The sequence below is a fragment of the Spinacia oleracea genome, chromosome 6, assembly GCF_020520425.1.
Source record: "Spinacia oleracea cultivar Varoflay chromosome 6, BTI_SOV_V1, whole genome shotgun sequence".
Classification (NCBI taxonomy): Eukaryota; Viridiplantae; Streptophyta; class Magnoliopsida; order Caryophyllales; family Amaranthaceae; genus Spinacia; species Spinacia oleracea.
The window spans coordinates 16397771-16423442 of NC_079492.1; the positions used below are offsets into that span (position 1 = coordinate 16397771).

Genomic DNA, 25672 nt, shown 5'->3' on the forward strand with positions numbered 1-25672 from the left:
GAGATTAGACTTCGTTTAATAGGTGATTACCTGAGCGTTGCCTTTATAGCCTCCTTTTACGGTGCGACGGTTGGTCAACGTCAAAGCAACCAGTTCTCAAACAAGTAATCTCAAATCACTCAGGTATTGAGGATTTAGTGTCTAATAATTTTAATGAAATTTACTTATGACAGATTTTCATCTCTTACAGTAAAGTTTCATAGGTCTTGTCCGATACTAGTCTTCCCAAAGTAAGTATCTATGCAAATGATTATGACATTGCCATGTCCACATAGTTCAAGAAACAGAACTACTAGTCATCTTGCATTCTAATCGTCTAACGTTTTCTATGCGTCCAATTTTATAGAAAACTCCGACTAGGGACCATTCTCAACCTTTGACATTCAAGTTCACTTGATAGACATTTCTTAGTCACAAAACTGGTCCTGACAGTCTATCTTGAATATTTCGTCAAATTAAAGGGACTCATCATTTAATACTAAACCAAGATTAAATGGAATATGAAAATACATTTCATATATGATAAATGTTCAACCCCAATGTTTTACAACCATGGGCCTCAAACCCATCTTTAAAACAGTTCATGAAATTCAAAGCTATGCTTGATTTCCAGTGCCACAATGTGAGTGTTGTTTCTCCCTTGTTGCATAGGTTTAGTTATCATGCTTTGCCAATCTTAATATCCTTTTCATCGAATGTTCTTCGAGATATGATGATAAGATCTTTTGAGTTTGTTTATTATGTGATCTAGTCTTTCTTACTTCGATAGTGGTTCTACGTATTTTGCAATGAAGAACCATCAAGTTAGCAGACATGTGATCCACCCAAGTTCAATGAAGAACTCATTAATATAAACATCTCTGTTTTATTGCTTCTTAGGCAATAAGTACTTTTACTTCAACTGTTTAGGTTGCTAGTGATGCTTTGTTTGGATTTACTTATCCAAGCAGTTCACGGATATGTGGAAGACTTTCCAGCTGTATCTTAGAACATAGAAATTAATTTTTAATTTCCCACGCAACAACTCATGGTCTCCAATCCATGTTGCCATTTCAAAACACGATGCTCTATAGCTCGTCCTTATCAATGGTTAACTCCAAAGGGTCTTGCTTGATCCTTTGCCAGTGTTTATGCATGTAGCATCAATATTTAGCATATCTTTATTTCCTTGAATCAAGAACTATTACTATGTACCCTTTTAAGTACCATAAGTATTCTTGATCTCAATCTAGTTGATCTTTACTTAGATCAATAGAGATTGGTATATGTTCGTCATGCCTAAAGTCATACGATACATTTTTGGCGATCCTCATATTATATTATACATGATAATTTCTTTTGCAGAATAATTCTCAATTGAATTGTATTCATGTAACTTTAGCTCATTCAATTTCAGTAGATACTGAATCCAGCTAAATTCTTTGACATATAATATAGGTTAAGAATCTCACTTAGATCCTTTGATGTTTTAACTTAGTAAATGCTTATACATAGTTCAAACATTCTTTTACTTAGATTTATTCACATGGGTCGAATATCTCCAATGGAGTATTTCGTGTTTGATTTAGTAAATGCCATTACTTAATCCAAAACAATATTATAAGATCTTTGTAAATAGATCTTAGTACCCAGTATGTACTAAGTTTCGCCTTGGTCCATCATTGATGAATAATCTCAAATCTAAGTATTTAGCATTTGAATGTTATTTCACAATAGAGAGATATGTGTGTGATACACATAGGACCAATTAAGTTTTATGTACTCCCACTAAACTTCTTATATATCTATAAGAATCATGTACATTTTATGAAACTAAAATACTTATTAGCTTCACTAAAATACATTTCTAATTCCCAATTGCTTGCTTAAATCTGTACTTAGATTTTATAAGCTAGCTTTCCTTTTCAAGCATTTATTTGGATCCACAAATCCTATGACATACCATGTACATAGTTTATTCCAACATTTGATTGAGGAATACGTTTTGTCATCCAATTGCTATATGTACCAATATGCAATCATTGCTTGAATATAGACTTGAACATAATCCACACCGTGAATTTGCTTGTAACTTTTAGCAACTAATCTAGCTTTGTGTGTGAACACAATTCAATATTTGATGGTTTTTATCCTTAAAACAAACTTGCAACCAATAGGTGTGAACCTATTCTTGCAAATCAACAAAATTTCAATTTTGTCATCAAAACATTGAGTATGTTTTATGGCCTCTAACCATTTAAAACAGTTGAGTCTATATATGGCCTCTAACCATTTTAGGGAATCTAGGTTTTGTCATAGCTTTCTTACAAGTCACAAACTCATTAATCTACATGATAATAGTTTGACTGCAAGTTGTAGGTTTCTTCACTATCTAATAGAAGAATCTCATAGTTTCATTGACCAGAACTCTATGTTTCATTACTATCTAATAGAAGAATCTCATAATTCCAGTGACTTGAACTCTATGCCTACTTGGGTATAGAACATCAAACAATAGAATATCAACAGGCACTTTTGAGAGTCCTTTGAATATTCTATTCTCCTTGAAGCACTTGTAAAGTCTTCTAAGAGATGTATATTCTTTAAAAGCCACTTCTAAAGTCCTTAAAGAATAAGTTCGGATTTTCTGAAGCACTTCGAAAAGCCTCCGGAATGTCCGTTTATGTTTGTTGTTCGCCTCGAAGACTTTCGAGGTCTATTTTCTCCCACTTGTCATTTTGGAAACGAATCTCCAAAAGGACATTATTTCGAGCAAACAAACATTATGTTCTCAAAAATTCGTGGTAGAAACAATACCCTTGTGTCTCATTTGAATAAATCACAATGAAACATATATCTAGACTTGGGCCTTAGTTTGTTGAATAACAAACACTAAGCTCCCACTGAGTTTAGGAACTCTTTAGATATATTATGAAAAGATATTCTGAAATTACTTTTCAATAGCTTTGACGAATTTGGTTTAGTTTGGTAGTATTTGAGCATTTTGTTTTAGAAATTATAGGAAAAGTCTTTATGATTCATCATTAATCGAATCAAGTACTAATTGACTTCGATTATTCCAACTAAGATATGCCATATCTTATGGACCTAGATTGTGAAATTACAACATACAATCATTGATGATCATATTTGGTCTCAAGTAATCATCAACATGATCTAACCTAGATCTTTATGATTTCTTGCCAAGTGGATTTTATACTTCTGAATCTTTGAACTAGCCAAACATATTCAACTTATATCACATTTAAGTAAATAAACCTATATTCACTCAAATCCATGTGAAATAATAAAGTCATAAAATCTTTCTTTAGCTTTGAACTCTATTGTCTAGGCGTTCTAACAATAGTTCATATCTTTTGTTACTTTCAACAAGTAAGACTACTTGTTTTAAAATGATCTAGAAATCAATCAACTTTCAAAAGTCCATCAAAATAGAGCTTTTGAATGTTAACTTGTTGATATGGTCTAAGCAACAATGCCAAAGATTAGTGGAACTCAAATCAAGGGGTTGATTTGAACCTAGTAAAGTTTTTATTGTTTAAAGAGTTGTTTGTTTTAATCAAGCATATTGACTCATCCCGTAAATGACCATTTCATTCAAATAAACAAACAAACATTGTTTTTGTTTTTCTTGAATGTGAGTCTTTCTGTTTTTGAAAACAGAAATTTAGGTATGTTGATTATGGAACAAAATAGCCATTAAGTTCCAGCCTTTGAAAGGACTTAAAACAAACTAGATGACCCTACAACTAATGTAGCATTGCCATGCTTCATTTCCCACTTGTAGGTCATTAGTGTATCATAGCTTCCATTGTTTGAGTTATTACCGAAGTAAGAACCTCAAGCGGTATATGATACCAAAGAAGTTTGATTGCTAGGTCACTTCTCTTTAAACATAAACTTATAGGTAGAAACATAATCGTAAATTCCTTTCATTTGTTCCTCGTTTTCCTATTTCTTGTACCATTTCTTATAATCTTAAGAATTGAATTCTTTAGTGTTGACTTTTATACTTTGTTAGACATGTCCAATGTCACCAACAAGGTTCTTTACCATTTTAATTTATGTTGAATATTTTGTTTCAACTAGATGATCTTACTAGAAGCTTCTAAAGTTCTCTAAGCATCGATCTACTCGAATGTCTAGGGACTAGACTCATTCGAGAATTAAATGGACAAAGATATTAGGTTGTTAACCATTGGTAAAGCTGAGCGTATTAAACTCAATGCTTTATGATCTCAAAACTACAGTGTATTTTGAATTCACAAGCACCAATTGGTTTGCCATTCGACTTTGATGTTCGAAAACAACCATAAAAGTCGCTATAAGAAACGTACATTTTAAATTGCTCACTTTCTCTCATTTCCGTGAATCGTTCTTGGATTCACTACTAATCGAGGAAATTTACTGTTACCTTTCTAAAAGAATTTATTGCAGTGCAAGATATTTAATTATTAAAACATACATTGAAGCATGCAAAGTCTAAACATTTATCATGAATAATAACTTGAAATTAAAGCAATCATGCAATTCAAACAAGTTCACTAGTAGAAAAAACCCCTGTTGCAACCCCCTTGTTGCAGCGTACATGTAATAATACGCTTCAACAACCAGTAGGTCAACGCGGGTCAAACTTTATAAAGGGTTGTTGCAGCGTACAAATTAATTACCCGCAGCAAGAGAGTTTTTTGCAGCGTACAAAGTAAAAGCCCCCTGCAATAGCCCATTTATTTTGCAGCGTACAGATAAAAGCCCCCTGCAATAAAAAAATTTCGCTGCAAAGCTAATTAAGAAAAACATTTCGGATCTCAAACCTAAGGACGCTCATACTCCCTCTTCTTCCCTCAGCTTTCCCTGCGTACTCTCTCACCTCCTCATTCTTCTTCATCTGCTCTCTTTCTCTCTCCTAAATCCCTTCTTTCTCCGCCATATTCCCCCAATTCTGAGGTCCTTTTCGTGAATTCTCCCCCGTTTTCTCGCCGCGGTTTCTTCCCCAGGTAACTCCCATTTCGACGCTTTTTTCTGAATCCCCCCTTTTTTGTTCTAAGTTTTCTCTAATTCGTGGTTTTTTTGGATTTTTTGCAAGTAATTGTTGAAATTGGGTGACAATTCGTCTTGGTTTTTGTGAAAATTTGCTCGACTCTTTCTCTCCAAGCATCTGGCCTTCGACCTCAGCCTTCGAACTCAGCCGCCTTCGAAATTGAGGAGGTATAGTTTTCTAACTTTTTGTATTTGTTTTTATGCACCTACTTCCGCCGCTAGGTGTTGAGGAGGCTAAATTGTTATGCTGCTGTTGCTCTGCCGCTACTTCCGCCGTCGTCTGTTTTCCGGTGGTGGTAGCGGAGATTTATCATTCTGTTTCCTTGATTGATTATGATGTTAGATTAGTTTAACATCAAACCCTAAGTATAAACTAGGTTTCTGATTTTTACTTGTATAATTATGATAAGGAATTAATCAGATTTATAGTTTAGAAGTTAGATTTGTAGTCATTAGTTGATCTTATTTTCAGATTTAGACAACTACGTCATTGAAGTATAAGTAGGTTATTAGTGTTGGTTTCTACATGTTTTGATTTATATTTTCTGATTTTAGTATTAAAGTATACTTGCTAATTAGTTTCAACCGGTGTATTAGTGATCAGATTTTAAGAGCCATGGATGACAAACTGATTTCGATTGTAATAGGACTCTTTTGAATTGTAGTTTGCATTATTCATACTCTAATTCGGTAATTCTTCATGAAATTGTATTTGGGGACTTGTAGAGGAATATACTAAGCTTCTTTTTCCTCGTGTACTTTATTCACTTATCTGTTTTGTGTCGTTTTTTGGAACTTTCTATTGATTTTATTTGAATTTAAAGATCCATTACGTGTTTGGTCTCATGTGGGGATGATAGATTTTGCCTGATATGATGTATCAAATTGTTAAATACATTATGTTGGTTTTTTGTTGTATTTGTTTAGTGTTGTTCAATGTTCAATTAGTCTTTACCCACTTCATAATTGTACTAGAAAATCATATTATCCTTTCTCCCTGGGCAAGGGAGGGTGCCTGGCTCAGGGACGAGCCTGATTAGCTAATGGTTGTACTTTAAAGACGCTGTTGTAATTTTTTCTTCGCTTAACTGTTTTTCCAATTTCAGGTTTAGGGTCTCGAATCAGCAATTTGTTCAAAAGAAGATGAGTTGTTGTCCGAGTTCTGGATTCAATCATCAACCATGTAGCCAATCTCAGAAGATGTCCATTGGGGTGGTCGTTGAGTCCGTTGCCAAATCTCGTTGTGGATTCATGAAAGAGGCTGGTGTTTCAATCAGGCATTCACAGAAGGAAGCATCTGATGCACAGTATTTGACGGTAAAGCACAATGTACAGAGTGGAGTGAAGGCCTCTTGTATTGTTGAGAGAATCTTTCCACCCCTTTTTTGTGAGGCTCTATGTCTGGCAATTCTTCTTGTATCTGTTACTAATGAGACTGGCATCAATCCTAAATGGAATGATTGCCTAGTGTCTGGAAATGCTAAATAATCTGTCTATACCATGGCCCTTCATCTGTAAAGGGTTTTGTGGAGAACCCGATTTCCTCAAGGCGTCATCAAGTTTAATAGTTGTGAGCGTTTAAATGGGAGTATGAGTTCGAGACTTTTTCTTAGGTCACATTTGGCATGCCTTAAATTTTCGTTTTATGTTTATTATTCATGAAATATGGACTTTTTTGGGCAACGTATCCAGAAGTAACTGTTCACTCATCTCCAGAGAACGGAAGTAGGCCTGTTCGGAAACCTGTGGTCTTCCGACGTAAACGACATAGCAGTCATGATGTTGACTCTACTGATATCAGTCCTACTTTGTATACTCCAGAAGGTACACCTCAGTAATTTTCATTGTGCTTCTATATGCTAGGGTCTTTTGCTTCAAGTGGGATTGATCTTTTGTACTTGGTTATATATGTTAATTTCTTCTGAGTTATCAGAAAGGGGCAATTCTGGTGATGTGTTAACGGAATGCTTGGATGAAATTCCAGAGGACGGAACCGACGGATTGGCCAGGTTATTCTTCTCATTCTCAAACTTGGAGTCTTGGAAAAACAAAAACAAAAACAAAAAATTGAAAAGAACTTTTTTCTACCCTGATTTATATCTATCTTTTTAATTCTAGTTTTTCTTGGTGGTATTTCAGAGTGGTTTCGTTGTTAGGCTTGGAGTTAGAAAAGGTTAAAACCAAAATGATGTCAGTGACAAACAAAAAATGCTCAGAAATACTGGTGTCTGCTGCCGAAGAAATTCATTCACAGCTGCAGAATGTTGAGTCTCAGATTCAGACAGATTTGTGAGTACACTTAATCTAACAATCTGTGGACTATCGATTCATCATTAGCTTCGTTTCCTTAGTTTGATTTCTGTTTATGTTTTAGAGTGAAACTAACAAGCCTCAAGACATCTAAAAGGAAACATCTGGAGACAAGGCTTGAAGGTAATAGTTATAAGATTTCAATTGGTTCATACTTCAAAGTCGCTATCTAATTGAGACCAAGTTTGATGAACTGCAAATTAATTCTGTGGTGCTGTTTTTCTATGCTTAGCCTTTTCCTAGCTGATTAACTTCGCAAATGTAAATGAACATAGCACTTCTGTTTTGTAATCATGCAAAATGTTGTGAAGTGGATGTAACTGGAGCTTAGCAATCTCTAACTATCAACTAAGTGTATTGTTGTAAGACATGTCTAGGGAAGTTCATTAGATAGTTACATTGTCATTAGTTTCTTGAATGTTAAAATGTGATATTTAATTTGTATTTAATCTAATGTTTAATTTAAATTTCTGTTTTTGTAAAGGTCTACACTCCGAGGATTGCGCCTTATGCGAGGAATTTGATGTGGTTCGTGAGCAATGGGCTAAGTTTTTTACCAACAAGTATTTATTATTGGCTTTAGCGCGCTTGATCGATTTGGTTTAGTTGTTATAGAATAAATTTTATATTAAAATGTATGTTTATGTTGAAATTGGAACATATATTTAAATGTAATATGTGCACTTTGGTTTTGGGATATATAGTATACAAAACTCCAGTTGTTGTTTTTATATTTGTTATACAGGTTGCGTTATTCTATTATTGTTTTGACAGGTTTCTATATTTGGTGCAAGGCACTCTAGGTATCCCTAAACAAAATTAGAATTTTTCCGCCAAAAGTTCTTTTTTGCAGCGTACATATATGTTGTACGCTGCAACAAGGGAAAAAAATTTCGCAAAAATTCAGACTTGTTGCAGCGTACAAATAAATGTACGCTGCAAAAAATTGAGTAATTCAGACTTGTTGCAGCGTACAAATAAATGTACGCTGCAAAAAGTTGAGTCTTTTGCAGCGTACATATATATGTACGCTGCAACAAGTCCAAAATTTTGCCAATTTTTTGGCACTTGTTGCAGCGTACATCTAAAAGCCCGCTGCAACAAATCACTTTTTGCAGCGAACATTGTACGCTGCAACAAGTTCAGACTTGTTGCAGGCCCCCCAGTTGCAGCATACGATGTACGCTGCAACAGGGGTCTAAAAGCCCGCTGCAATAAGGGTTTTTTCTACTAGTGGTTATTAGCATTTTATTCGAATTTATTGTTCCGGCAGGTGTGAATAAAATGATTCCAAGATCCTAAAATCATTGAAGAATTAAGCACAGTTTGTCGACTTAATCCTAAAACATCTTAGGTAAGCAAAAGCCTTTTGCTAATAGTCTAGAAACTATTCTTGGTTGATAGGTACGTCTAAGAATTTATTAGGTAAACCTATCGATTTTGCCACGACATAAAAGGACTCCTTACTTATATCGTTGAGTTTCACCAAAACTAACATGTACTCACAATTATTTGTGTACCTTGCCCCTTTAGGACCAATAAGTAACACCTCGCTGAGCGAAAACTATTACTAGATTGATGTAAAGGATATCCGAGCAAGTGTATATTTTGGCATGGCACCTTTTAACTCAATTTTTGAGTTTGGAACTTAAGGCTCTTAACTATGTTGGTTAGATTTTAAGTGAACTAAAATCCTTAATCATGCAACATAATCAAGCCGCAATCTCATGCATAATTAAGACATATTTAAAGCAATAAATAACTTAAAGCATGCATAAGATAAATTTGATCCAGTATGGCCCGACTTCATCTTGAAGCTTCAACTTCAAAGTCCGTCTCGAAAATCTCCGTGGGAGGCACCATTTTCTTCAAATAGGATAAGCTATAATTAAAACTAATTACAACTATTTGATGGTACGCAGACCATATTTGAATTGAAAAACAACTTTGGTACTTTAGACCAATTACATTCAAATTAATGGTAAGCAGACCATATTTTCTATCCTATTTGGGCCATACTAGTCACTTCATAACCTGCAAAACAGTACATATACAATATATACCATTCACCCATTCATTATCATGAATGGCCCACATAGCTGGTTAGTAAAACACATTATGCATCACATAAACATTTGCAGCAATTAATCAAGGGCACCAATAATCTACAAATTATTCAGTCCTTATTAATTCTAATCAAGTTGTTTTAACCTTAAGGATTTGTAGACCTAATCAAGAGTTTATGACTAAAAGGGGCTCCCACATAAACCAATAAATTCATATGCTTTACCAATTTTAAACATAAAAATGTATTTCTAGTCTAACCGGAAACATACAAATTTAATTAAAATTTAAAGCTCATATAAATTTATAATTGAATCCAAAAAGTTTAATTTAATTTCAGTCGTATTTAAATTAATTCATGATTTTAATTTTAGTAAAATAATTAGAATAAATAAAATTTATTATAATTACAATATTCAAAATTAAAATCCAAGAAAATAATTTAAATTATAAATTTTAAAATTAATTAAAATTACGTAAACTGAAAATTTCAAATTAAAATTTCAAAACGATCTAATCGCAACGCAACAATCCCACGCATCGCACGCCCATGGGCCACACGCACACAGCCATCGCTGGCCATGTGCGCGCAGCCCATGCGCTGCGTCGCATTGCTGCTGCTCACCATCGCAAGGCATCATGCGAGCTGGTGCTCGCTGCGCGCGCCAACGCTAGATGCACGAGCATGCTGCCGCAGCCCATCGCTGGGCGCAGCACTCGTCGCACGTCGCAACAAGCACTCGCACGCCATCGCTGGGCGCAGCGCTGGTCGCACGCACAACAAGCACTCGCACGCCATCGCTGGGCGCAGCGCTCGTCGCACGCATAACAGCGCTCGCTGCGCGCGAGCGATCGATGCTTGGAGCAGCACTCGTGGCATGCGAGCTTGCGCTCGCTGCGCGCGAGGCTCTGCACGCTTGCGCGAGGCAGTGCGCGCTGTAGCGCAGCTCGCTTGCTGCCCACACGCGACTGCTCGTGCCTTGCTCTCGCCCTCGCCCATTCGCCTATCGCACACAGCCCACGACACAAGGCAGGGCTGCTGCCTTGTGCTTCGTGCACCATGGCCTTGCTCATTGCATTCGTACCGCATGGGCGACGAGCTCCCTTGCTCGTCGTCACATGCCCGCACTATACAACACCCCTTAAGGGTAACACGTAGCGTCCATTGCTTTGTGCGTGCAAGTTATATGAGCGAATCGCATAAAATTTTAAAATTTATATTCAAAATTAATGACAAATTAATAAATAATATTAATTTCATAATTTTAGGGCGAAAAATCGAAAATTTATTATTCAATTGATTTTCGATTAACATGGATTCAAGTCTTGGTCATAAAATTTAAAATTTAACATAAATTTACAATTTTTATGGTGGTTTTTAATCATAGGTATCTAATTAAATTATAACTAATTATGAAAATCAAATTAATTCTAAATTATTCCAATTTTCAACAAATTAATCATAATTACAAATTAGATTGCATAATTAACAAGGCTAGGCATTCAAACTTGTTAAACATATACAGTAGGTCAATCAAAAATTCAAGATTTATCAACAAGAATCGCAAATATTTAATTTAACATCTTAAATTTACGAAATTTTGCATTCGAAAAACTAAAACCTCCGAAAAGTCATAGTTAGGCTTCGAATTTGAGAATTCTGGGTTCGGGCGAAAAACACTATTTTTGTCAAAATTTTAGAATGCCTTTTACATGCGAAATTGACACAAAAATCACTCGATTTGGATGAGTAACGAAGAAACTGCCGAAAAACTGCGTACGTATAATTAAATAAACGCAATTTGCAATTAATTAACAATTACGAAAATTAATCACCCCTTTTAATTCTTGCAAATTTGTAATATTTAACCATGTTCATGCAATTTAGATTATGAAAATAATAAGAGGCTCGTGATACCACTGTTAGGTTATGATACATATGACAATTCATAAATCATGCGGAAAAACCATAAAGGCAGGAAAGCATATTATTTACACATAATCATTTAGCATAGTTTAGATGCATACTCTTTGTTGCGTGCCTTCCCTAGCTGCGCCCGAACCGAACAAGAACAAGTCTTTAGGACTCCAAGTGTCGTCCCTCCGTAGATAGTCCACAGCACGTCCGGATCCGCCTTAAGCTTGACCAACTAGGATCGCCCTTAAGGTACTTAGAATTTTCGGCACTTTATAGGCAATTGTATGACTGAATTTTTGCTCTCAAAAATCACTTTTGAATACTTGAATGATCTCTGTAAATATGTGACCCTAGGCACCTATTTATAGAGTTATGGAAAAGGATTTGGAATCCTATTAGGATACTAATTTATTTAATTATATTCCTACTAGGACTCTAATTAAATAAACTAAATCTTTTAGGATTAAATTTAATCATATGACAAATCCCGGTAGCCTTAGGATTCGAGTAACACACTTCGAGTGATACGCTAGCACCGCACGCAGGCCTTGCGGCCCACGCACAGCGCCAACCCACTCGTCGCAGCCCCGCGCGCGCGCCAAGGCCATTGCTGGGCCTGGCCTTGCGCTGGACCGGGCGTGGCTTGACAGCGTGTTTTTGGGAGCTTGGGCTTGCTGAGCGTAGGCATGGCTTCGTGCTGGGCCTTCGTCTAGCAAGTCTCGTCCGATGCTAATTCGTACGACGCGCTTCCGATTAAATTTCCGATTCCGGAATTTATTTCTGATACGAACAATATTTAATATTTCCGATTCCGGAATTAATTTCCGTTTCGAACAAATATTTAATATTTCCGTTTCCGGAATTATTTTCCGATTCCGATAATATTTCCTATTCTGACAATATTTTCGTTTCCGGCAATATTTCCGATTCCGGCAATATTTCCATTTCCGATAATATTTTCCGATACGTACCATGTTTCCGTTTCCGGCAACATCTACGACTTGGATAATATTTACATTTCCGATACGATCCATATTTCCGTTTCCGGTAATATCATCGTTTCCGGAGTATTCATTTCTTGCCTGTGACGATCTCAGCTCCCACTGAAACCAAGATCCGTCGATTCCGAATATCCATAGATAGAGTATTTAATGCCATTAAATACTTGATCCGTTTACGTACTATTTATGTGACCCTACAGGTTCAGTCAAGAGTAACCTGTGGATTAATATCATTAATTCCACTTGAACTGAAGCGGCCTCTAGTCAGGCATTCAGCTCACTTGATCTCACTGAATTATTAACTTGTTAATTAATACTGAACCGCATTTATTAGACTTAACATTGAATGCATACTTGGACCAAGGGCATTATTTCCTTCAACAATCTCAAGGACGAAACCAAGTTCGCAACCCTCTTGGTGCGGCTTCAGCCAGATGACTTCAAATTCGAGTTGATCAAGTATGGGGTGTCTAACCTCGAGGAAGCAATGGAGAAGGCCCAAATGCACATTCAAGCCACAGATATTTGTAAGATCAATTGGGGTGGTGAGAGTGGAACAAGGCAAAAACAAAAGCCAAGACCAAACGGCAGCCACAACCAAACTCAGCCCTCCCTCAAAAGGTTAGTTATGGTTGATGACCATGGTGAGGATCCGAGGTACAACCGCAATAGGCGGGAGATTTACCTTGATCTCAAAGGAAAAGACATCCTCCCTAAGCCACCCGCAATCCGTGCGCCCGAAGCGAAGCGAGACAAGTCACTTTGGTGTGAGTTTCACCATGAGTGCGGGCACACCACAAAGAACTGTAGGGAGCTGAAAAAGGCATTGGATCACTTGGCTGACAAGGGCAAGCTGAATAATTACTTAAGGAATAATCCTCCCCCAAAAACAAAAGCCAAAGAAAAGGAGTCCTCTAGTCATGATACGGGAGACTACATTGGAGTGGTAGCCGGAGGCTTGGCAACAGGCGGGTCTGTAAGCAAGGCGAAGGATAGCTTATGGGCACTTGAACATCAAGTCCTAAAAGTGGCATCGCCTTCTCAAACATCCCCGGTGATGACACTTGGTGGGAACACTAGCCACCCAATTCAAGAGTCCCATGACGATTTCCTGGTCATCGAGATGAAAGTCGCTAACTCAACGGTAGGGCGAGTGTTAGTGGATAGTGGATCATCCGCCGACATCATTACTCTAAAGTATCTAGAAGGGCTCAAGTATTCCAAAGATGATCTAAAAACCATCTCCCAACCACTCATTGGGTTCGGAGGTCAAGTCGTCCATCCCCAAGGCACTATCAAGCTACCCGTCAGGCTGGGTCCCAAGAACAAAGGAAGGCGATTGCTAGTAGAATTTCTTGTCGTTGATATCTCCTTACCATACTACAACATCTTAGGCCGGCCTCTACTAAACAAAATAAAAGCCGCAATCTTTGTGTACCAACTTCTCATGCAGTTTGAGTTGGAAGATGGCACCGTGGGAAAAATCTTTGGGGATCAACATGTGCGCAGGCGATGCTATGTTAACAGCCTCAAGAGAGGGACAAGTACCCCCCCCCCCCCCAAAGCCACTGGCCAAGAAAGCCAAGCCGGAAGGGACTCGAAACTCTTGAAGGCAAGCCCCTCCCTCGTCCATGGAACGCCGACAACCTTAGAAGGTTTTATGTTCAATCTCCTAAGCATTTCTCCCTTTCTAAAAAGTACTTAACTTTATAGCTCACAGCCATAATTTTCAATGATGAAAGTGGGGGTAAGATACATGTAAGCCCGCCATAGACTAAATAACATTCCATCATTGTAAACCAATTTTTAATGTTTCAAGGCAATAGTAAAGAGCTCCGCGGATATTACTTAGGAATTTTTTTGTCTTTTTAGAATGTTGTAAAGTAGAAGCCAAACGTCGGCCAAGCAAGATCAGCATGCATCAAAAGGAAAAGACAAGCCAAGTTCAAACATATGAACTCACTCTTATACTTAGCAAAATAATCTAAGTCATTTTTAAGAATGGTGCTTCATCGTTCGCCCAAGCATGGGGCTCATTAGTCCCTTTGGAGAACAACAGCCGATTCCCATACTTAGCAAAAATATCTAAGTCATTTTCAAGAATGGCGCATCATTGTTCGCCCAAGCATGGGGCTCATTAGTCCCTTTGGAGAACAGAAGCCCATTCCCATACTTAGCAAAATAATCTAAGTCATTTTTCAGAATGGTGCTTCATCGTTCGCCCAAGCATGGGGCTCATTAGCTCCTTTGGAGAACAGCAGCCCATTCCCATACTTAGCAAAATAATCTAAGTCATTTTCAAGAATGGTGCATCACGTTCACCCAAACATGGGGCTCATTAGCTCCTTTGGAGAACAACAACCCATTTCCATACTTAACAAAATATCTAAGTCATTTTCAAGAATGGTGCATCATCGTTCGCCCAAGCATGGGGCTCATTAGCTCCTTTGTAAAATAGAAGCCCATTCCCATACTTAGCAAAATTATCTAAGTTATGTGCGGAAAGTAGAAGCCACGACACCATCACGTGCAGCGAGTAGTAGCCATCGCACCATCATGTGCGGCGACTAGAAGCCACCTAGCCTTGGCCTTGGCATGCCCTCACGCTCACTAAACAAGCCCAACTCACAAATATTCCCGAAACACGCAAACAAAACAAAACTAAAAACCATCAGCCATCATTTTACATGGGGCTCGAAAAAAATAAAAATAAGAAAGAAAAGGCCCGAAAACAAACGCCCAACTTTGGGCTAAGTCCAAGTGTGCACGCCAACAAGGCCAACCACGCCCGATTAGCCGCGTGCAGCAAAACAACCGCCCTACACTGGGCCCAAGAGCGCAAAGGAGCTCGCCTATCGTCAAATGCCTCACCTATCGTGCAGCGAGCAACAGCCGCACCCACAACTAGGGGTGTGCACGGTCCGGTCCAGACCGGAAATTGGACCGGAACCGGACCGGTCCGGTCCTCGGTCCTTGAAAATATATGATTCCGGTTTTCCGGTCCGGTCCAGTCAAAACCCGGAATTTTCCGGTCCGGACCGGTGACCCGGAATGTATAAAAATTTTAGATAGAAGAGCCCAACTTGTAACCCACGTACATTAATCTCCCTAACACAAAAAAAGACATTCGATATTTTTTATATGTCATTGGCCTTTATAACCTTTATATTAAGTTTATAATGTGATATATGAGATAATTAAAGAGAAATATAGGTTGTAAAAAGATAAAATTGTAAAAAAATATTGAGTTTAAGATTGTAAATCGCAAAAATTATAAAAATCGGTCCAAACCGGTCAAAAACCAGACCGGACCGGAATTTTTCGGTCCGGGTCCGGTCCAGACCGAATTCTTTCCGGTCCGATCCTTGGTCCGTGAATTCAGAAAATTCCGGTCCACCAGTCCAACCGGTTCTGGTCCGGTCCGGTCCGATTTTGGACCTGTGCACACCCCTACCCACAACCCGCGCTCAACCCGCGTGTCACGTGCGCAAAAACAACAGCCAAGCCCACCCCATGTGAGTTTGGTGTGCGCGCGCCCCAAGGGAAATAAAAGCAACAGCCACGCCTAGTGGTAGGACCTCACCTCGCCCGAAAAACGCGTTGATCTCACCCCATGTGCGCGAAAAAACAACAGCCATGGGCGGGCATCATTCGCTAAACACCACGCCATGACTCGCCTAGCTTTCTCCCACACAGATCAAGAGCCAAGGTCATGACAGCCCGTGGGCACGAATGATCGCAAAATAATCGCCTAACCTTGGGCTCAGCTCGTCTGAAGGATCAAGCATGCCCTCATGGGTGGTAAACGACAGCCACGTCCGGGTGTGCATCAGCCATGATCTCAAGCACGAGGACGTTCAAAGAGCATTTCCATACTTAGGAAAAATTTCAAGTCCTAGGATAACGGAAGCCAAGTCCAACTCCCCTCGCCATAGACAAGATGCGAGAAACGACAGCCACGCCTAGACGTCACCCTCGTCTCATGCGGCAAATGACAGCCACAACCGCCCATACACGCGTGCCTAGGGCGACAAACTACCGCCTAGCCAAGAGAAGCCTCGTGCGCACACTACGAACGACGAATAGCAGCCAAGCACTACATATGCGCACATGAAAAGCCATGCACGAGCCTTGCGATAAATAGAAGCCACGAAAACCCCATATGGTGTCTCATGGGTGACGAACAACAGCCCAACACTTGGCCTAGCTCAAATAAACGGCAGCCAAGCCCAACGCTACCAGCTCCTCGGGCAAACTTCCTTCACACATCAGATGCGAAGAGCAACCGCCCCGCCTAGTACATCACTCGACCAACACACCTCCCGCCACGACACGACAAACATTAGCCCAAGCATGGGGCTCATGACACTAGTGGAAAAAGGCTTATTTGCATCCCCACATTTGCCACGCTATTCTGAACATGTGACGCAAATAACAAATTTTAGCATAAAATTTAGTCATTTGCGTCGCAGCTTTGTTAAACTGTGAGGCAAATGACTCTAGGATGCCCCCAGAGTCATAGAGTCATTTGCGTCGCAGATTAGTAAAACTGCGACGCAATTTACTTAATCAAGTGCATCGCAGAGTTACTAATCTACGACGCAAATGACTCTAGGAGCATCCTAGAGTCATTTGCCTCGCAGATTAGTAAATCTGCGACGCAATGTGTTTTGATTTATTTTTTTTCGAATTCGCGCTCAACCTTTGCTTAGGAATTCATTCTGACTTAGGTTAATATTTTTGCTCGACAAACATTGCGCCCTCCCGAACGAAACCAACAAACACTAGCTGCTTTGTTCTCATCGGCGCTTCACCCTGTTCACTGTCGTCGTTGCTTCGTCGCCTTCCGTCGTTGCCGCGCCGGCCGTTCCTTCACTGCTTCAATTCACGTACTACTTCACAACTTCGCCTCACTGCTTCGCTACTTAATTCACTGCCTTGCTCCCTTTTTAGAGCCGCCGCCCACGGCCAAGGAAGTCGTCCACGGCACGGCAGCCGCCCACGCCGCCACCCACTCAGCCGCCCTTGTTCATTGTCGTCTCTCCTCTCTTAGGTATTGAATTTTAGTTTTGATATTTATTGAATTTTAATTGTGCATTTTAATTTTAATTGTGGACATTATAATTGAATTTTAATTATGCATTATAATTGAATTTTAATGGTTGATATTATTTGTTGAATTTTAATTGGGTACATTTTAGGATTTAGGTTATGTTGAATTTTAGTTGTAGGTTTTGTTGAATTTTAGTTGAATTATATTTTAATTTGGTACATTTTAGGATTTAGGTTTTGTTGAATTTTAGTTGTTTATTACATTAAGGTTTTGTTGAATTAAAAGTTATGAAATGAAGTTTTGGGTTTGTGTAGTTTTATGAGATGGTTTGTGTAGGTTATGAAATGAATTTAGGCTATGAAATGAATTTAGGTGATATATGAAATCATGTTTTGGGTTTTCTACAAAATTTTGGATTTATAATGATATGAATAGCCTAGTTTATATTCTAACCTTTGACAAAATTTGGTCATATTTTTTTATCTTTTGTGGTTGAAAATGGATCGGAGTTGGATGTATGGTAGTAAACGATTTTCTACAAGGTTCTTACAAGGGATTCAAGAGTTCATTAAGGTTGCCTAGAAACATCAATCAGAACATGAATCAAGTTTAATTCTGTGTCCTTGTTGTGATTGCAATAATTCAAGGGGGTATCGGGATATTGATGATATTGTTGATCACATAGTTCGTCGCGGTTTTAAGGGTAACTACACGACGTGGACATGGCATGGTGACAGCATAGATCATGGGGAAAGTTCTAGTATGCCGAGCTCGAGTCAGCATAATCATTGTGATAATGGTGATGATAATGAAATTGAGAATGATATTGGTGTTGAAAGTGAGGAAGAAGAGGAGAAAGATAGGATAGATGATATGATGCATGATGTGGAAGACCATCATTTCGTTGAGCGTCCCCGTATGTATGATAGTATAATCAAATCTTCCGCAACATCATTATATCCTGGTTCTACACAAACTGTACTTGGTGTCGTCATCGAATATTTCAACTTAAAGGTGGAAAACGGTTGGACCAACAAGAGTTTTTCACAGTGTTTGGAGGCCACGTCCGGTAATCTTCCTGAAGGAAACAAACTTCCAAGGTTTAACTATGAGGCCCAGAAGCTTATGTGTCCTTTGGGTATGGATTATGAGAAGATACACGCGTGTCCAAATGATTGTGTGTTGTATCGAAAGTAGTATGCAAATCTGCATGAGTGTCCAAGATGCGGATTGTCCCGTTACAAGATCGTGGAGAATGATGCAACATCAACTAAGAAGAAACCTTCTCCGGCTAAGGTGAAGGAAATAATGCCCTTGGTCCAAGTATGCATTCTATGTTAAGTCTAATAAATGCGGTTCAGTATTGATTAACAAGTTAATAATTCAGTGAGATCAAGTGAACTGAATGCCTAGCTAGAGGCCGCTTCAGTTCAAGTGGAATTAATGATATTAATCCACAGCTTACTCTTGACTGAACCCGTAGGGTCACACAAATAGTACGTAAACGGATCAAGTATTTAATGGCATTAGATACTCCATCTATGGATATTCGGAATCGACGGATCTTGGTTTCAGTGGGAGCTGAGATCGTCACAGGCAAGAAATGAATACTCCGGAAACGATGATATTGCCGGAAACGGAAATATGGATCGTATCGGAAATATAAATATTATCCAAGTCGTAGATGTTGCCGGAAACGGAAACATGGTACGTATCGGAAAATATTATCGGAAATGGAAATATTGCCAGAATCGGAAATATTGCCGGAAACGGAAATATTGTCAGAATCGGAAATATTATCGGAATCGGAAAATAATTCCGGAAACGGAAATATTAAATATTTGTTCGAAACGGAAATTGATTCCGGAATCGGAAATATTAAATATTGTTCGTATCGGAAATGAATTCCGGAACCGGGAATTTAATCGGAAGCGTATCGTACGAATTAGCATCGGACGAGGCCTGCCGGACGAAGGCCCAGCACGAAGTCGGGCCATCGCCCAGCAAGCCAAACGCGCGCCCAGCCAAGGCAGCGCCCAGGCCCACCGCAAGGCAGGCCCAGCGCGCGCCAAGGCCATGGCCTCGCTGCGTGGGCTGCTGCTCGCACGCACACGCATGGGCGGCCCTCGTGGCTGCCGTGTGTGTGTGAGTTTGTGTTCATGCATGATTCCTAAAACTATTAGAGTTAGTATATGATTAAATTCCTATTCCTAAAAGGATAAATTAATTAATTAGAGTTCTTGTAGGATTCTAAGTTTAATTAATTCGCATCCTACTAGGATTCCAATTCCCTTTCCATAACTCTATAAATAAGTGCCTAGGGTCACATATTTTCAGAGATTAATTCAAGTATTCAAAGTGAGTTTTGAGAGAAAAATTCAGTCATATTTCTTACCTAAGAGTGCCGAAAATTCTAGTACCTTAAGGGCGATTCTAGTTGGTCAATCTTAAGGCGGATCCGGACGTGCTGTGGACTATCTAAGGAGGGACGACACTTGGAGTCCTAAAGACTTGTTCTTGTTCGGTTCGGGCGCAGCTAGGGAAGGCACGCAACAAAGAGTATGCATCTAAATTATGCTATATGATTATGTGTAAATAATATGTATTCCTGGCTTAATGGTTGTTTCCGCATGATTTATGTATTGTCATATGTATCATAACCTAACAGTGGTATCACGAGCCCCTTATTATTTTCATAATCTAAATTGCAGGAACATGGTTAAATATTACAAATTTGCAAGAATTAAAAGGGGTGATTAATTTTCGTAATTGTTAATTAATTGCAAATTGCGTTTATTTAATTATACGTACGCAGTTTTTCGGCAGTTTCTTCGTTACTCATCCAAATCGAGTGATTTTTGTGTCAATTCCGCATGTAAAAGGCATTCTAAAATTTTGACAAAAATAGTATTTTTCTGCCTAACCCAGAATTCTCAAATTCGAAGCCTAACTATGACTTTTCGAAGGTTTTAGTTTTTCGAATGCAAAATTTCGTAAATTTAAGATGTTAAATTAAATATTTGCGATTCTTGTTGATAAATCTTGAATTTTTTATTGACCTACTGTATATGTTTAATAAGTTTGAATGCCTAGCCTTGTTAATTATGCAATCTAATTTGTAATTATGATTAATTTGTTGAAAATTGAATAATTTCGAATTAATTTGATTTTCATAATTAATTATAATTTAATTAGAAACCTATGATTAAAAACCACCATAAAAATTGTAAATTTATGATAAATTTTAAATTTTTATGACCTAGACTTGAATCCATGACAATCGGAAATCAATTGAATAATAAATTTTCGATTTTTCGCCCTAAAATTATGAAATTAATATTATTTATTAATTTGTCGTTAATTTTAAATATAAATTTTAAATTTTATGCGATTCGTTCATATAACTTGCACGCACAAAGCAATGGACGCTTCGTGTTACCCTTAAGGGGTGTTGTATAGTGCGGGCATGCGACGACGAGCAAGGGAGCTCGTCGCCCGTGCGGCACGAATGCAATGAGCAAGGCATGGTGCACGAGCACAAGGCAGCAGCCCTGCCTTGTGTCGTGGGCCACGAGCTATGGACGAATGGGCATGGGCGAAAGGCAAGCCATGGCAGCCGCGTGTGGGCAGCAAGCGAGCTGCGCCACAACGCGCACTGCCTCGCGCAAGGGCGCGCAGCCTCGCGCGCAGCGAGTGCAAGCTCGCGTGACACGAGCGCTGCGCCCAGCGTTGATCGCGCGGAATTGCTCGCGCACAGCGAGCGATGGCTCGCGCGCACAGCGAGCGATGGAGCGCGCGCAGCGAGCGCTGGCGAGCGCGCACAGCGAGCGATGGCTCGCGTGCGTCGAGCACTGGCGCGCGCGCAGCGAGCACCATAGCGTGCGATGGCTTGCGATGGAAGATGCAGCAGCTATGCGACGAGCGCATGGGCTGCGCGCACATGGCCAGTGATGGCTGTGTGCGTGCGGCCCATGGGCGTGCAATGCGTAGGGTGTTTGCGTTGCGATTAGATCGTTTTGAATGTTTAATTTGAAATTTTTCAGTTTACGTAATTTTAATTAATTTTAAAATTAATAATTTAAATTATTTTCTTGGATTTTAATTTTGAATATTGTAATTATAATAAATTTTATTTATTCTAATTATTTTACTAAAATTAAAATCATGAATTAATTTAAATACGACTGAAATTAAATTAAACTTTTGGATTCAATTATAAATTTATATGAGCTTTAAATTTTAATTAAATTTGTATGTTTCCGGTTAGACTTGAAATACATTTTTATGTTTAAAATTAGTAAAGCATATGAATTTATTGGTTTAAGTGGGAGCCCTTTTAGTCATAAAACTCTTGATTAGGTCTACAAATCCTTAAGGTTAAAACAACTTGATTAGAATTAATAAGGACTGAATAATTGGTAGATTATTAGAGCCCTTGATTAATTGCTGCAAATGTTTACGTGATGCATAATGTGTTTTACTAACCAGCTATGTGGGCCATTCATGATAATGAATGGGTGAATGGTATATATTGTATATGTACTGTTTTGCAGGTTATGAAGTGACTAGTATGGCCCAAATAGGATAGAAAATATGGTCTGCGTACCATTAATTTGAATGTAATTGGTCTAAAGTACCAAAGTTATTTTTCAATTCAAATATGGTCTGCGTACCATCAAATAGTTGTAATTAGTTATAGCTTATCCTATTTGAAGAAAATGGTGCCTCCCACGGAGATTTTCAAGACGGACTTTGAAGTTAAAGCTTCAAGATGAAGTCGGGCCATACTAGATCACATTTATCTTATGCATGTTCTAAGTTATTTATTGCTTTTAAATATGTCTTAAAATGCATGAGATCAAAAGCTTGATTATGTTGCATGATTAAGGATTTTAGTTCACTTAAAATCTAACCAACATAGTAAGAGCCTTAAGTTCCAAACTTAAAAAAATTGAGTTAAAAGGTGCCATGCCAAAATATACACTTGCTTGGATATCCTTTACATCAATCTAGTAATAGTTTTCGCTCAGCGAGGTGTTACTTATTGGTCCTAAAGGGGCAAGGTACACAAATAATTGTGAGTACATGTTAGTTTTGGTGAAACTCAACGATATAAGTAAGGAGTCCTTTTATGTCGTGGCAAAATCGATAGGTTTAACTAATAAGTTCTTAGACGTACCTATCAACCAAGAATAGTTTCTAGACTATTAGCAAAAGGCTTTTGCTTACCTAAGATGTTCTAGGATTAAGTCGACAAACTGTGCTTAGTTCTTCAATGATTTTAGGATCTTGGAATCATTTTATTCACACCTGCCGGAACACATAACTTGAATAAAATGCTTAATAAACATTGAATTATGCATGTATGCTAGAATTTAAGTTTATTAAGAGAAACTGTGAATGGTTATTTATTTGTTTATTCTTTTCAATTGTAGTTTTTAATATGGCAAACAACAATTCATTCAACATTCGATCAATTCTCGAAAAGGAGAAGTTGAACGGGAAAAACTTCCTTGACTGGCAAAGGAACTTGCAAATAGTTCTTATGCAGGAAGAAAAGGAGTATGTCCTAGATGAGGCGATGCCCGAAGCTGCAGGCGACGGGGTCACTCAGGCAGCCCTCAATCGTTGGATTGATGCCAACAAGGATGTGAAATGTCTAATGCTCGCCACCATGAGTGCGGATCTGCAGAAAACGTTCATCAACTCAGATGCTTTCACAATCATCAGTGAGTTGAAGAACATGTTCCAAGATCTGGCTCGAGTCGAAAGATTCGAGACTCATAGGCAAATTCTTGAGACCAAGCTTAAGAAAGGCGAGCCCGTAAGTCCACATGTTCTCAAAATGATTGGACTCATTGAGAATATGAGTCGGCTGGATCAGCAATTTTCTCAGGAAATGGCTATAGACACCATCCTCCATTCTCTTCATAGCGGGTATGACCAGTTCAAACTGAAATAAAGTATGAATAGTCTGGACAAAACGCTCACTAAGCTTCACGGTATGCTGAAGACCGCTGAAAAGACGCTCAAAAGTGATAAGCAGGATGTGCTTATGGTGCGTGGGGGCAAGTTCAAGAAATCTGGAAAGAAGAGGAATGCTAAGAAAGGTGGCGACAAGGCCAGCCCAACTAAGCAAACTGGCGCCAAATCTGTAAAGAGGAAGGTCAGTCAACCCACTTCTGAATCCGAATGCTTCTACTGCAAGAAGAAGGGGCATTGGAAGAGAGATTGCTTGAAGCTAAAGGAAGATCAGAAGAACGGAACAGTCGTATTTTCGTTATAGACTGTATACTTGCTAATTCAACTTCTTGGGTATTAGATACAGGTTGTGGCTCACACTTATGTTCCAATCCACAGGGACTAAGAAGAAGTAGAAAGTTAAGCAAGGGTGAAGTCGACCTACGAGTGGGAAATGGAGCACGGATTGCTGCATTAGCTGTAGGAACTTACTATTTGTCGTTGCCCTCCGGGCTAGTTTTGGAACTGGAAGAATGTTTCCATGTTCCAAGTCTTACTAAAAACATCATTTCAGTTTCTTGCTTAGATGCTAAGGGATTTTCCTTTTTAATAAAAGACAATAGTTGTTCGTTTTATTTTAAAGAGATGTTTTATGGATCTGCTAGATTAGTCAATGGACTTTATTTATTAGATCACGACAAACAAGTATATAACATAAATACCAAAAAGGCCAAAAAGGATGATTCAGATCTCACCTATCTGTGGCATTGTCGATTAGGCCATATAAACTTGAAACGCTTAGAAAGACTTCAAAAGGAAGGAATTCTAGAACCATTTAACTTAGAAGATTATGGTAAATGCGAATCATGTTTACTTGGCAAAATGACAAAGCAACCTTTCTCTAAAGTTGGAGAAAGAGCAAATGAACTATTGGGATTAATCCATACAGATGTATGTGGACCAATGAGTACAAATGCTAGACGTGGTTTCAGCTACTTTATCACTTTCACTGATGACTTCAGTAGGTATGGTTATGTCTACCTAATGAAGCATAAGTCTGAATCCTTTGACAAATTCAAGGAATTTCAGAGTGAAGTAGAGAATCAATTAGGCAAGAAGATTAAGGCACTGCGGTCTGATAGAGGCGGTGAATATCTGAGCTATGAATTTGATGACCATCTGAAAGAATGTGGAATTCTATCAGAATTGACTCCTCCTGGAACACCACAATGGAACGGTGTGTCGGAACGGAGGAACAGAACCTTGCTAGACATGGTCAGGTCAATGATGGGTCAGGCCGAACTTCCATTAGAATTTTGGGGACATGCACTAAATACAGCTGCACTCACTATAAATAGAGCTCCGTCTAAAGCTGTCGAAAAGACTCCATACGAATTATGGTTTGGAAAGCCTCCAAATGTGTCTTTTCTTAAGATTTGGGGATGTGAAGTATACGTCAAACGATTAATTTCAGACAAACTTCATCCAAAATCTGACAAATGTATCCTTGTGGGCTATCCAAAGGAAACAAAGGGGTATTACTTCTACAATATATCTGAGAACAAAGTGTTTGTTGCTCGAGATGGTGTCTTTTTGGAGAAAGATCACATTTCCAAAATGACAAGTGGGAGAAAAGTAGACCTCGAAGAAATTCGAGTCGAACAACAAACTCTAGAGAATGCTCAAAATGACATTCAGGATGAAACTCAGAGATCTTTAGAAGAATCTGGTGAGAATCATGATCAATCTAGAAATGTTACCCCGCGTAGATCGCAAAGATATAGATCTCAACCAGAAAGGTACTTAGGTATTTTGACGAACGAGAGCTATGGTGTTCTATTACTTGAAAGTGATGAACCTGCGACTTACAAACAAGCTATGACGAGCCCTAGCTCCAAGCAATGGCAAGAAGCCATGCAATCTGAATTAGACTCCATGTCTGAAAACCAAGTATGGGATTTGGTCGATTTGCCAGATGGCTACCAAGCCATTGGAAGCAAATGGGTTTTCAAACTGAAAAAGGACAAGGATGGGAAACTTGAAGTTTTCAAAGCTAGATTGGTTGCAAAAGGTTACAGGCAAGTCCACGGTGTGGACTACGATGAAACCTTTTCACCAGTTGCAATGCTAAAGTCTATTCGGATAATGTTAGCAATCGCTGCATATTACGATTACGAAATATGGCAGATGGATGTCAAAACTGCTTTCTTAAACGGCGTTTTAACAGAAACTGTGTTTATGACACAGCCTGAAGGTTTTGAGGATCCAAAGAATGCTAAAAAGGTATGCAAGCTAAAGAAATCAATCTACGGATTGAAGCAGGCA

At 38.7% G+C, this 25672-nt stretch overlaps 1 protein-coding gene across 2 annotated transcripts in view; it reads left to right on the forward strand.

The window, feature by feature from the left end:
• LOC130462397 (uncharacterized) overlaps window positions 1-8030 on the forward strand; it is a 51429-nt gene extending 43399 nt beyond the window's left edge. The window contains exons 1-5 of one of the 2 annotated variants that reach the window (XM_056830551.1): window positions 6525-6864; window positions 6974-7049; window positions 7180-7329; window positions 7415-7473; window positions 7835-8030. In XM_056830551.1, the coding sequence (XP_056686529.1) occupies window positions 6699-6864; window positions 6974-7049; window positions 7180-7329; window positions 7415-7473; window positions 7835-7956 (573 nt within the window). In that variant the 5' untranslated portion in view covers window positions 6525-6698 and the 3' untranslated portion in view covers window positions 7957-8030. Of the gene's footprint in view, window positions 1-6524; window positions 6865-6973; window positions 7050-7179; window positions 7330-7414; window positions 7474-7834 lie in introns of those variants that run through there. The other variant, XR_008922501.1, reaches the window with a different exon arrangement.
• Window positions 8031-25672: the final 17642 nt, after the last annotated feature.